General features: G+C 39.4%; 1 protein-coding gene across 4 annotated transcripts in view; it reads left to right on the top strand.

The window, feature by feature from the left end:
* The window catches only part of LAMA3 (laminin subunit alpha 3), a 279417-nt gene that overhangs the window by 141330 nt on the left and 123878 nt on the right, over positions 1-14209 (top strand). For all 4 annotated transcript variants that reach the window (XM_040479219.1, XM_040479218.1, XM_040479217.1 and 1 more), the window contains 4 exons: positions 2673-2805; positions 4821-4963; positions 7122-7219; positions 7561-7714. In XM_040479219.1, coding sequence (XP_040335153.1) covers positions 2673-2805; positions 4821-4963; positions 7122-7219; positions 7561-7714 — 528 coding nt within the window. The remainder of the gene's footprint in view (positions 1-2672; positions 2806-4820; positions 4964-7121; positions 7220-7560; positions 7715-14209) is intronic.

The raw sequence follows: 14209 nt of genomic DNA, 5'->3' as shown, positions 1-14209 counted from the left end.
CCACTTGATCGTGGTGAATGATTAATGTTTTGTTGGATTCTGTTCACTAATATTTTGTTGAGGATTTTTACATCTATGTTCATCAGACATACTGACTTGTAGTTCTCTTTTTTTGTAGTGTCTTTATATGGTTTTGGTATCAGGGTGGTACTGGCCTCATAGAATGAATTTGGAAGTTCTCCTTCCTGTTATATTTTTTGGAATAGTTTGAGAAGAATAAATATTAACCCTTCTTTAAATGTTTGGTAGAATTCACCTGTGAAGCTGTCTGGTCTCAGACTTTTGTTTTTCGGGAGGTTTTTTGTTTTTTGTTTTTTTTTTTTTAAATTACTGATTCAATTTAACTTCTAGTAATTCATCTGTTCAAATTTTCTGTTTCTTCCTATTATGTTTTGGTAGGTTATATGTTTCTAGGAATGTATCCATTTCTTTTAAGTTGTCCAATTTGTTGGCATATAGATTTTCATAATATTGTGTTACAAGTTTTTGTATTTTTGTGGTGTTGGTTGTTATTTCTACTCTTTCATTAGTGGTTTTGTTTATTTGGGTCCTCTCTCTCTCTGTCTTTCTCTCTCTCTCTCGATAAGTCTGGTTAGAGATTTATCAATTTTGTTGATCTTTTCTAAAAACCAGCTCCTGGTTTCATTAATCTGTTTTATTTACTTTTTTTTAGTTTCTGTATCATTTATTTCTGCTCTAATCTTTTTTATTTCCTTCCTTTTTCTGTGTTTCAGTTCTGTTTTTTCTTCTTATTTTAGTGTCTTGAGGTATAAGGTTAGGTTATTTATATGAGATTTTTCTTGCTTCTTGATGTAGCCTTGTGTTTCTATAAATTTCCGTCTTAGTACAGCTTTTGCTGCATCCTAAAGACTTTGGACCTGTGTTTTCATTTTTATTCATCTCCATGTAATATTTTATTTCTTCTTTGATTTCTTTTTTTTAAGTTTATTTATTTTTACAGAGAGAGAGAGAGAGAGAGAGAGAGAATGAGTAGGGGAGGGGCAGAGAGAGAAAGAAAGAATCCTAAGCAGGCTGTGCATTGACAGAGTGGAGCTTGACATGGGGCTTGGTCCCATGAACCTTGAGATCATGACCTGAGCTGAAATCAAGAGTCAGATGCTCAACAGACTGAGCCACACAGGCGCCCCTCTTTTTTGATTTCTTGATTGACCCATTCGTTGTTTAGAAGCATGTTCTTTAGCCTCAATGTATTTGTGCTCTTGCAAAATTTTTCTTGTGGTTGATTTCTAGTTTCATAGGTTTGTGGTCAGAAAAGATGCATGGCATAACTTCAGTCTTTTTGAATTTTTTGAGACTTATTTTGTGGTCTAATATGTGTTCTATTCTGGAGACCATTACATGTGTACTCAAAAAGAATGTGTATTCTGCCGAATATATCTGTGTATTTGAATGTATCTGTTAAGTCCATCTGGTCCAGAGTGTCATTGAAAGCCACTATTTCCTTGTTGCTTTTCTCTTTGGATGATCTGCCCGTTGATGTAAGTGGGGTCTTAAAGTCCCCTACTATTATTGTGTTACTATTGATTATTTCCTTTAGGTTTGTTATTAACTGTTTTATTTATTTGGGTTCTTTCATGTTGGGTGCATAAATATTTACAGTTATTATATATCCTCTTGTCGGATTGTCCCTTTTGTTATTGGAATGGAGTATTATTCAGCCATAAAAAATAATGAAATTTTGCCATTTGCAACAATATGGATGGAACTAGAGAGAATAATAATGTTAACTGAAATAAGTCAGAGAGAGACAAATATTGTATGATTTCATCCATATGTTGAATCTAGGAAGCAAAACAAACAAGCAAAGGCAAAAAAAAAAAAAAAAAAGGAGATAGAGACAAAGCATGAAACAGACTCTTAACTGTAGAAAACAAACTGATGGTTACCAGAGGGGAGCGGGGTAGGGGATGGAGGAAATAGGTGATGAGGATTAAAGAGTACACTTGTCATGATGGAAAAAAAATAATTAAAAAAGAAAAAGCCCACATTCTTTTTGGATAGAGATTGAGATCAATTTTATATGACGTAGGCATATTTTAGTTACATCCAGATTTGGTCACTAATGTGTTTGGAGTATTTTAACCTTTGTTTGGCCAGCATCAGTTTCTTTGACCATTTAGAATTTTATGTATGTGGCCCCTGGAGTGGTCTCTCTACAGGGGTAGTTGTGCTAAATAATCCTGTCCTTTCGTTCTCTTCTGCTTTTTTATTTCTCCCAGCCTGTGGTGGTTGCCCCTGCCACTATGGCTTTCCTTAAACTAGTCCTGCTAACATTCTGTTCTGTCTGCCTGATTCCAAAAGGGTCAAAAGAAGAACTCAGTTCCTGAGGGAACAGGTCTTCACTGTAACTTTAATTGTAATTAAGTTGTATTGTATAATTAAATTTAATTGTAATTGTAATTGTGATTTTAATTTATTGTTAGGCCTTCCTATTTCCATCTGCCACAGAGTTGGTTAGTTGGTGTTTTCTGAGTGAGAGTGAGTGTGTGTGTGTGTGTGTGTGTGTGTGTGTGTGTGTGAAAGAAACAGAGTGTGTGGGTCTGTGTACACACTACAAGCCCACTAGTGAAACTTGAATGGAGTAAAGCCACTGTTTGGCTACCATTTCTTTTAGCCAGTTCTATACTTTATGGCTTTTTGGTATTTTTCAGAATAAAGTGAGGATCATGTTGAATGTGGGGAAGTCAAGTCTTGCCTTGTTTCGTGTTATTCTGAAATATATTAACCCTGGAACTGAAGCCGTATCTGGCCACGTGACTATTTACCCATCCTGGGCTGAGGCAGGTAGGCAAATTTTCAAGCCTTTTTTTGGATTAAGAAATGATGAACTAGTGAAACAGTTTCTTCAGTTTTCACAAAGTTACCTCCTGAGAAAAGATGGAGTCTCATGCATAGTCTGATTAGGGTAGTGTCCTGTCCTTTGCTACCTTTTCAATCTCTAAACATTCTGCTTATTTAAATTTTGTTAAGTTTACTATTAACTGTCTTTTGAAAAATTGGTGTAACAACCTATGTGTCTTCGCTGAACCCCATGGTCTATGATATCACCACAGGGCAAAGCTAATTTATAATTCATTCATGGTAGAGTGGGTGTCACCTCTGTGGTGACTCCCCTAAATTTTTACATTGTTTCAGGCAAACCAAATAGCCCAAGGAGAAATGGGTGAGTGTAGGAATTTTTAAGATGAATGCGGTAAAGCATGAAGCCCAAGAGAACTCCAGAAAGAAACATGCAAACCTCACTGAAGGTTGAGGCATTCTTGAGGACAGAGGAAAATCACAGTCAGAGCACAGATCTCAGCACTGTTAGAGCTGAGGCCTGGAAGTCTGTTCTGCAAGAAGTTAGCACTTCTACGATTCCTGGAAACAGATTCCAGAAAGCACTAGGAATCCCACACAGACCCAAGATGGTGCCAGTGGAAATATAATTTGAGAATGAAACACAAGAATCTTTGTTCAGCATCCATGGCGAAGTCACTGGGGGCAGTGGTGATGCTCCTGAGTTGTGTCAACCAGGTTGCGAGGCTGGATGATGATGAATAACGCAAAGAACTAGCGGGCTTGCTTTATCATATACATATACTTTGGCATTGATTTTCTCACATGGTAAGTTTGTGAACTGATGAGAGTTGAAGAGGAAACAGAACTGAGAGGTTTAGTAAATTGCCTAAGTGCACCTCTGGTCTTTATAGACAAGTTGGAATCTTCAGACTCCAAATTCTTTCTAATGGACTCTGATGCCTCCTCGATGACAATTTCATCAGCACTTTGCTCTCCATTAACTCAAATAGGTGGAATACATTGTGGCTTGTTTTCCCTTCCTCTGGGACATCGTTATTAAGCCCCCATGTCTGAGTCAGGGGCCTTGGTTGTGGATTCTTGTGGTAACTTAGGCCTCCTCCCAAACACCACTGTCTATGCTGTGCCAAATTCTCCTGTTTTATTGTCTGTAATCCCTCACCTTTCCCATCCCACCCAGCAAAAGCCATGCTGGCTATGTGCAGTCCCTCATGCCCAGAACCTAGATCTAGTGGATGTTTGTAGAAAGAATGCAAGGATTTGGAGCAAACATTTCTTCTGAAGAAAAAGTCTCAGTTGGACTCTGATGCAGCAGTTTGGTTTGTTTCTGAACCTTGTACAGAAGATTCACTGTTTGTTTCATACAGAAGAAAACACTTTGCATCCTGAGAACAAACAAAAAATCAAAACTTTTTATCACTTCAGAATGGACACATGTTCTTCCATAGAAATTAAAAGAATAAAATAATTTAATATCTAAGGTAATGTGTTAACACTTAGGTGCAATGAAATTTCCTAAGCAGTTTACATGCGTTAATATACTTAATCACTTAACAAATTTAAAAAGTAATTAACATCTTATCAATATCTTTCTAGTCTGTTTTATAAGTATGTGAATGGTAAATAAAATCAAGGGGCGCCAGGGTGGCTCAGTCAGTTAAGTATCTGACTTCGGCTCCAGTCGTGATCTTACAGTTCGTGAGTTTGAACTCTGTGTTGGGCTCTGTGCTGACAGCTCAGAGCCTGGAGCCTGCTTCAGATTCTGTGTCTCCCTCTCTCTTTGCCCCTCCACTGCTTGCACTCTGTCTCTCTCTCTCTCTCAAAAATAATAAACGTTAAAAAATTTTAAAAATAAGATCAATAAATCTGATCAGGTAAGTATGCTCAGTAACCATCTTAAACTTCTTCAGATGTAAACTGAATGTTCAAAACTGAAAATCCAAAATCATAACAGTGATTGCTAGACCAGTGCCTTGGGCAATTCTTTTTATTTCTGATAGGTGCTGCTCAAAGCAAAGAAGTCCTCTTCCTGCCAAGTAAGGAGCCAGCCTTTGTCACAGTCCCCGGAAATGGTTTGGCAGACCCGTTTTCAATTGCACCAGGGACATGGCTTGCTTGTATTCAAGCAGAGGGGGTCCTCCTGGTAAGAGTCCTCCTGAGTGGAGAGTTCTGTGGGATTCTTCCCCCCTTAGAGATGGTCCAATCCACAGTGACCCACAGGGACCATTAGATATCAAAATCCACCTCCCTTTTAGACAACAGGAAACTATGGTGACATTTGCCCTCAACATAGGAGCCAACTTAAAATATCTGTTATATTCTTCAGCCAGCTTCTCTCTCTCTCTCTCTCTCTCACACACACACACACACACACACACACCAACAACTATAACTATAATGACTCAAAGTTATCAGAATAAATGCAAAACCTTCATATGCATTATGTCCCCACCTTTCAAAAGCTTCTTTGGGATTTTTCATCATGAATCAGAAGGGCATCAAAAAAAATCAGCCTCTCTGGGAATTGTGTGGAGTGAATCAGAAGAAGCTAGAGGAAAAGAAGATCCTAATATCAGTGAAGTTCTTGGTGGTGGAAAGAGAAGGGAGAACCGATGCTTCGCCAACATTCCCTGCCTTCTTCTACCTGAAACATAGGCAGCACAGCCTCACCAAACGATTGCCTTGGACAAAGAACCCTGCATTATGGGAGAAGCTCTATCCTCGTGCTCTACTAGGATAGCCAGAGGAACCATGGGGAGTTAAGGGATGAAAACTGCTACCTGAGATACACCCCCCCCCCTTTTGATGTCTGCTTTAGCTTATAGAAAGTCTTTTGAAAATAAAGTCTTCGACAAAGCTTGGTTTTAGGCGCTCAGAGCAGAAAACATCAAGCTTTTCCTTCGGGCACAGTCCTTTTGATTGGCTGTATTAGCAAATCTCAGGCAAGGTCTTTAACTCCAGGCCTGCCTCATTTGCTTCTTCCCTGTAATAGGGACAGTGTTTATCCATATAGGTCCTTTCCAAATCTGGGATCTTCTGAGCATCATGTGAGGGCTTATGCTCGGCATTCAATCCCTATTTTTCTTGCATCTTCTTGGTAGAAAGCTTTGTTGCTTTACCAAAGTTTTAGAGTTTTTCATAGATGTTAGAAATGAGGATGAGGAAAATCCCGTTGATGCCAGTAATGGGTACAAAGTTAGATTAATGGAAAGAAGCTCATTATGTTACTTCACAGGCACGGAAGATACTTGATGACATTTAGCTGGTGCAGTTGTGTAGCGCAACACATATATATGCTTCCATATGATGATCCTATCCTCTCTACAGATATTTTACAGACCACCTACTGTCAACTTTTACTATTCTAGGATCTATGGGACCATAAAGTAATGAGGAGCTATGGTCCCAACCTAAGGAAACTTAGTAAGAGAACAATAATCACTGTTGAAATAAAGCCTACTGGGCTAGTGAGACCCCCGTGGTAGACCACTGAGCCCCCTGGGCTGCCATGTGCCACTTTTCCTCTCCATACATTTCTCTTCTTTCCCATTCTAGACAAATTAAGGGCCCCGAAGGGAGAGAAAGCCTTATGGCTGGCGTATGAGTCTCTTCACAGTTATGGCAGACATCCCCCCTCCTCTTCGTCCTTCCCTCTGCACACAGGCAGGGATGCCAGCATTGCTCTGAAGCTGTCAAACCATCAGCATCTCAGAAACCTGGAGGTCTGCTCTTTCCTGAAGAGCTGTTTAGCTGAATTTACACTGTGGGCTTCATTTGGCACACTCCGTGGAACACGTTCTTCCTCTCATCTCCTAGGACAGGCAGTCAGCCAGTTTCAGTCCGTGATTCACCAGGATCACAAAACACCGTTTTTTATACATGCCATCGAGCGTTGCTTGGATATGGGAATAAGAAGCCGTGATACGTGATCTACAATTCAGTGTTCTGTTGTGTAGTGATGAAAGCGACCGGTATTTCAAAGGAACATGTTATCAACTGATAGCGTGTTACTTTTGTTTAGTTTTGAATTTATAAACAATCCAGAAGAGACGGGAAAATTTCCCCTGAGACTTGCATACAAAAACATTCACCCTGAGATGCTTATCTCCCATGTTTGAAGCACCTGTGAGGAGTTGCTTTGTGTGTTTTGGTGAGTCGGGGGGCAGAACGAAGCAGCTGCTGTCGAGAGTTTAACATAGCGAGCTTCACCTGGTTGTTGTTAACTTAGCTGGTGACGGCTTGATTACTAAAGAAGGGCCACCATCAAATGCGTGATTGTCCTTTTGGTCTTAATTTACTAGGACTACCTGGTGCTGCTTCCCAGAGACTACTATGAGGCATCCTCACTGCAACTGCCAGTCACACAGCCGTGCGCCGACTCAGGACCTCCCCAAGAGAAGTTAGTATGGGCAACGGTGCGACATTGGGTCCTCTAAATCAGGAGCCTTTGGTGCAAGGATTCGAGATAGGCCTCGGCCTCACAACTGCAGCCAGATGCTTTGGATAATTATCTGATTGTGGTTTTTGTCTGAGGCTTAAAATAGAATCCAGGTTCACGGACCTTTCCGTCTTTTATTCTTCATGCAGATGAAAATTTACCATCCGATTCCTATAGTAGGCACTGGGTAGGAGTTCGTTGAAAGAATGATGAATGAATGGAATTGGATAAGAGTCCTTTGGGGATGCGTTTTGATATTGTGCTTTGTTCTCAGTTGTAACTGTTGTATTTTGTTGTTGAAGTTGCTTGCTTTACCAGCATTTGCCAGTGACCCGATTCCCCTGTGCCCTGGCTTGTGAGGCCAGACACTTCCTGCTTGATGGAGAGCCAAGACCCTTGGCAGTGAGGCAGCCTACTCCCGCACACCCGGTCATGGCGGACCTCAGTGGTAGAGAGGTGGGGCAGCCTTTTATTTACTGTCAAAGCTATTACTGTCTTCCCATCTGTGTCTGCTGAAAACCCTTGGCCACAGTTGCTTCTCAAATTCAGGGGAACCTGGAAGAATTTCTCAGAGGTGTTAATTACCGGTATCTGAGTTCTCTGATTCAGGTTGTGGCTGGGTGGTGCACCACACAGAGCATAGTAAGGTTAGTCTCTGAGCACTTTCTAGACATGGCAGGGAACATGGGCAACCACAGAATCCTCTCCTTTTTACTCCCTGGACTTATAAGGGCATGTCCTGCTCGACCTGATTCAGGGCAAGATCTTTCTAAAAGGCCTCCAGAAACTACACAGCTTACCCTAAAAGGATGCAATGCTCACAGACTGTTCAGCCCTCAGGCTAAGCAATTTGTAAGGGTTGATTTCTTTGAGCTCAAAATCTGGAAATGCTACACGCCAGGGCATCTCCCTCATAGCTTAGAGGACAGGTTACCACAGGCTTTGGCATTACTTTTCTTCTCAGAGTTTTTGAGGCCTCAAAACGATTTAAGACTATACTGATTTAAGATTTGCGTTCAAAGTAGTATATAGCAACAATAAAAACACACAATGCAGTACCTCAGAATAAAGACACTGAAAAACAAACTTCCGTCGCTATATTTCCATTCCTTACTTTCTACAACATTCTCTGTTTTGTACCTTTGAGGAAAATGTTCACGATTAAATTTGTAGACTGAAAACATATATGGTATTACTTCTGAATATTTAGATATGTACCTTTTTTGTAAACTATATTGGTAACATTTCCGAGGTAGCTATTAGAGGATTTTAAGGATACTTCTTTAGTCTTCATTTCATTTTATTAGAGTTTTTATTTTGCAAAAAAGAGAAGTATGTATGCCTGTTGTAACAAGTAAAGCCATATAGGCATTCATAAAGAGAAATTAATGAAATCATTTCCACTCCATTCTACCAGTGTGCTGTATCCCTACCTACCCATGCTGAGCACACACACACAAATGCATATACATACATAAATATGCACGCACACATACGTGTGTGTGTGTGTGTGTGTGTGTGTGTTCCCCAGACAGCAGGAAGGTGCTGTTGAGAAGAGCCAGACTCCAGGAAATGATGCTGATGATTCATCTGGAGGTATCCTTGCCTCTGATTTAGCCCAGAGCCATATAGCACTGAGGCCTTGGGCAGGGCCATATTTGCATGATGCGTAAAACTAAGCCCTGGGCTGTCCAGTTTTATTTAACAGTCTGTTTTACTATTTTACCTAAATGCTTACAGACATGTGCTGATATAGTAGTGACTAGCTTATGTGGCTGTATAAACTTGAATTAATTAAAACTAAGTAGAGCTAAACATCCAGTTTCTCCGTTGCACTAGCCACATTTCAAGTGCTCAGCAATCACATATGTCTAGTGTCCACCTTATTGGAAAACACAGAGTATGAAATATTTTTGCTATCCAGAAGGTTCTATTGGACAGTGCTGTAACAGATCATTGTGCTAAAATTCAGAGACTAATGGCATTCGAAGAGGCCTTAGAAATCATTTGATTTCCCTTCCTGTGAAGGAATCCTTTCTACATTAGCTTTTTTAAACATTCATTTAGCCTCTGTTGAATACTTAAATTGATGGAGGACTCACTTCTTCTAGAGGTAGGTAAATTTTGATCATCATTAGCCACCTGGAGCAAAATGCAGAGTAATCCCTCCTCCATTTTTAAAAAAGTTTTATTATCAAGAGTCAGATGCTCAACCAACTGAGCCACCCACGCACCCCCCGCTCCCCGCCCCTGCTCCTCCATTTTGAAAACCCATGTGTAGCGTGATGATTAAGATGGTTCTGGAGTGAAACTGCCTGCCTTCGTGTCTTGGGTCATCAGTAACTAGCTGTGAAATCTCCCTAGGCCTGAATTTACTAGTATACAAAGTGGGGATAAGAATAGTAGCTACCTCATGAGTACTACTAAATAAAATAATCCACGAGAGGCTCTTGTTGTGGTGCCAAACACGCAGTGATCACTCAGTAACCATTAGCCATACTGCTGTTATGTATTCTAGTCAGCACCATGGGCAGAAAGGAAGAGCAACCCACTAAGTCTAGCTCATATGAAGGGTTTTTCCTTTTCCAGGATACAGAGAGGTCTAGAAGGATTCCAAAGGCAGGAACCAAGTACATTCTGGTCTTCCAGGAATCTGAGAGAGATAGAGCTACCAGGCTGTCATAGAAGAAAGCCTTCTCTCCGTGTGTTTGCTGTTCACCTCTCCCTCTATTGAATGACCTCCTTTGCTTACTCATAGCTGTTTGTCTCACACACATACCATGAAGGTTGCTTCGGTCTCATTTCTTTGTTAACTCCTAGCTCCGGCACTTATTGCCGTTTGAATATCCCCTTTTTCCCTTTATTCTTTCTGAGAAAGGGAATCTGGACAGCTCATTTTTTAAAGTCAGACCACACCTGTTGTACACCAGGCAAGCCTCTGTCTCTTATAAACAAATTCATTGCTATATTTTTTATATTTCAATTTGATCATCTGTTTTACAATGTGATTTTAATTGATTTATATTTATTGTGATTTCAGACATATTTGGACTTATTTTTATCATCTTAATTATTTTACTAGCTTTTTATTTGCCTTCTAAAAAATAATTTTCCTACTTCGGTTTCTTTTCTTTTCTTTTCTTTTTTTTTTGAAGTAAGTTCTAGGCCCAACATGGGGCCGGAACTCAATGCTGAGATCAAGAGTTGCATGCTCTACTGACTGAGCCAGCCAGGTACCCCCTACTTCTGTTTGATTAAGACAGTTTTCTCTATTTTTCTGCTTGTTTGATAAGTACAGATTGTTTTCTGGTATTTTAGTGGTTACCCTTAATATTTTAACATAAGTTCTTGAAGCATATATTTTCCAACCAAGTCTAAAGTTATTCACTAATTCTGATCTCTTATTTTACATGACACAGACTTTAGAATGATTATTTACCCATTGAAAACCAACCTCCAAGTTATTGTTGCTGTACAGAAATTTTATTTTTACCCTCTTCCCCAGACTTTCAGGTAGATTGTAAGTTTCATCTCAATTCAAATATACCACATACCATCCCTCCCTCTCTCCTCCCTTCCTTTCTTTTTTTTTTTTTTTTTTCCTCTTTTCCATTTCTTCTTGGAATTTTCTCTCCTGGAATCTTCCATCTGTCTTCTTTGCTCTTGATGTAGTCTCTGGATCTAGGGCACAGCCATTTCCTGAAATATTTCATTGCCACATCCCACCATCCTAAATATTCTCTTTTTTATCTTCATTGTATTGGGTTTTTTGTTTTTGTTTTTGTTTTTGTTTTTTTTACTATTGGAACTCCCTTTTTTTTCTTCTTCTTCTTCTTCCGCATTTTGGTAGATTACATCCTCCAATGGCTTCCTTCCTGAGAAAGGCCACACAGATACAGAGGAGGTCCTTTTATTTTTATTTATTTATTTATTTTTTCCCTTTGAGACCTTGCATATCTGAAACTGTCGTACACTCAATCTTGATTTTTTAGTTTGGTTAGATATATAATTTTATTTTTATTGGTTTTTTTTTTAAAGACACTCTTAGGCAGGCTCTATGCTTAACTCTGTGGAGCCCAATGCAGTGCTCGATCTCATGACCATGAAATCATGACCAGAGCTGAAATCAAGAGTCAGACACTTAACTGACTGAGCCCCCCAGGCACTCTAGATATAGAATTTTGTATTAGAAATCATTTATGTTTAGAATTTGATGACATTTCCTCACTGGCTTCTACCTTCAAGTCCTGCTCTTGAGAAGTTACATTGTGATTCCCAATGCTTTGACTGCAGCTTGCTTTTCCCTGCTTAAAGCTTTTGAGATAATTTCTTTATTTCTCGTGTTCTGAAATTTCACAAAGATGTGCCTTGATATAGGTAATGTTTCCACTAGTGTGCCAGGCTCTCAGTCTTTTAGCCTGGAAACTTCTATCCATCGTTCAGGGAAACTTCCTTGAGTTATTTCATTGATAATTTATTTCTTTATCTTTAATCAACATTTATAATCTCTTTATCTCGTTTTATGCTTTGGGATATTTCTTTAATCTTTTCTTCCAATGCTCATCCAACTCTGCACCCACACAGACACATAGGTGTCAGCTTTTTCTGGTCTAATTGGTTAACATCTGCTTTCCAGCTTCCAAAATCTGTTGATTTCTCTAGCCTGTTTCCTGCCCCCCTCTTTCCTATCCTCTTTTTGTTTGTGGGTTTATGATTTAAAAAAAAAAAAACCCAACTCGAATTTTTGTGGAATTCTGAGAGGGAAGATCAATAAGTATAAGCATTTAATCTATTATATTTAGCCAGAAATCCTAGGATGGACTTTTATTTGTGATACTCTAAAGTTCCATTATGATATATTTAGGTGTGGATTTATTTTTATTTATCTGTTTAGTCCTCAGGCTACACTTTCAGAATGAAGATTCATATCTTTTATCCTGGGAAATTCTCAGATGTTATCACTTCAAATGTAATTTTGCTGCCATTCCTTACATTCTTCTTTTCTGGAAATCAGCCTGGATGAATGTTGGAACCTCACAGTCTATCTACAAACTACTCTTTCATATTTTTATATAGCTTTGGCTCTTTGTGCTGCTTTATGGGTGAATTCCTCAAGACTTTCTTAGAATCCACGGATGTTTCACTGTCTCCAGTTTAGATTTTATCCAGCCTGTTGGTTCAGTTTAATTTATACTGTTAATCTCAAAGATTTCTAATTGGCTCTTACTCATATTTACTTTTCCTTATTTTTTCCCCACCAATTTAGTTTTATAACTTTATTTACTTTTTAGAGAGATTCCTCTTTCATTTATATTTTTGAGTATCTTAATGCCCTTGGAGGCAGGTGTGTTTCATAATTCAGCATTTAAAAAATTTTTTTTAAAGTTTATTTATTTGAGAGAGAGAGAGAGAGAGAGAGAGAGAGAGAGAGAGAGAGAGAGAGCGCAAACAGGGGAGGGGCAGAGAGAGAGGAAGAGAGAAACCTCAAGCTCGATGTCTGGCTTGAACTCACGAACTGTGAGATGATGACCTGAGCCAAACCCAAGAGCCGGACGCTTAACTGACTGAGCCACCCAGGCGCCCCAGAATTCAGAATTTTAAAGATTCTGCACACACACACATCATCATCATCATCATCATCATCATCATCATCATCATCATCATCTCCATTGGGGTCCTGGCCAACACCCTATAATCGAACAGGTTGATATTTCTCCAACAAAAAGCTTGAATAGGCACTTCAAGAGAAATACATTAAGACTGTATACGTGGACTTAGTTCAAGTCACATTTTGCCACCAAGTGATGATTGGTTAGGTGAGATTAGGTTTTGCATCCAAACAAGATCCAAAAAAGATTCCTTTTCCACGTTTGAAGATTTCAGATTAGGGACCAGTGTATTCATTTTAAAGTCTTTGTCAGACTCTCTGATAAAATTCATCTTATCTGAAGTAAATTCATCTTCTGATTGATGATATTGTTGCATGTTTCTAACATTAGATTTCTTTATGTGTTTTGGAGACTTATTTTGTTTGCAGGCTTATTGGCTTATTTTGAATGGAAGCTTTTTATCATCTCCCTTTTTCTCGCTAGCCATCTCAGCCTAGTAGTTTTGCAATGTCTCACCAGTCCTCTGGACCCTTAGCTCAGAGGCAAGCATTAAATATGCCACTTCTATCGCTGTGATACTGGGGATGGCACAGATTCAGACACTGAGTACGTAGGTGGCTTAAATCGGTTCTTGGTTATGAGGCTGTATCTTTGATATTTGATTCCCAAATTCTATAGCTTCTTGTAAAGCTGAAACCCAACTGGCAGATTGTCAGCAACTTTTTAAGCTTTTCATGATTTGAGGGAACATTCCTCTTTGTCTTAAAAAAAAAATGAGCCTGGATCTGACCACTGTCTCATTGAGGCGTCTTTAGTTTTCTTTACTCCGCAAGAGCTGAACTGCTGACCAAGACAGGCTGCTTCCAGACCTTGAGGACAGCAGGCCCCTGACTTCAGCCCCAGTGCATTTCGAGTTTTTCTTTTAGTTATGGTCCATCAGTTTTTAAATCTAAAACACGTCTTTTTGTTTTCCTTTTAAAACATTTTATCTATAGTTGCTATCTCTTGGAGTGGAAGGGGTGCAGAAAATGTCAATTCACTGTGCCGTCTGAACTGGGAGTCACCCTCATATTTTAAAAATGCTAAGTTCTATCCCCTTTTTATTAATACCCTCCTTTCCCTTCCCACAGTCCCTCAGCTATACCTCTTGCCTCCTTCACAACCAAACTTCTCCAAAGAATTCGACAATTCTACACTGTTCCCGATTCTTTCACTTCCATTCACATCTCTACCCACAGCAGTCTGGCTTTCATCTCTCCTACTCCATTACCTTTTTCTTTCCTTCCTTCCTTCCCTCCTTCCTTCCTTCCTTCCTTCCTTCCTTCCTTCCTTCCTTCCTTCC

This window comes from Herpailurus yagouaroundi, unplaced genomic scaffold, assembly GCF_014898765.1.
Source record: "Herpailurus yagouaroundi ecotype Mexico unplaced genomic scaffold, PumYag 142, whole genome shotgun sequence".
Taxonomy (NCBI): domain Eukaryota; kingdom Metazoa; phylum Chordata; class Mammalia; order Carnivora; family Felidae; genus Herpailurus; species Herpailurus yagouaroundi.
The sequence above is the reverse complement of the archived record's forward strand: the minus strand, read 5'-3'. Positions and strand labels throughout refer to the sequence as shown.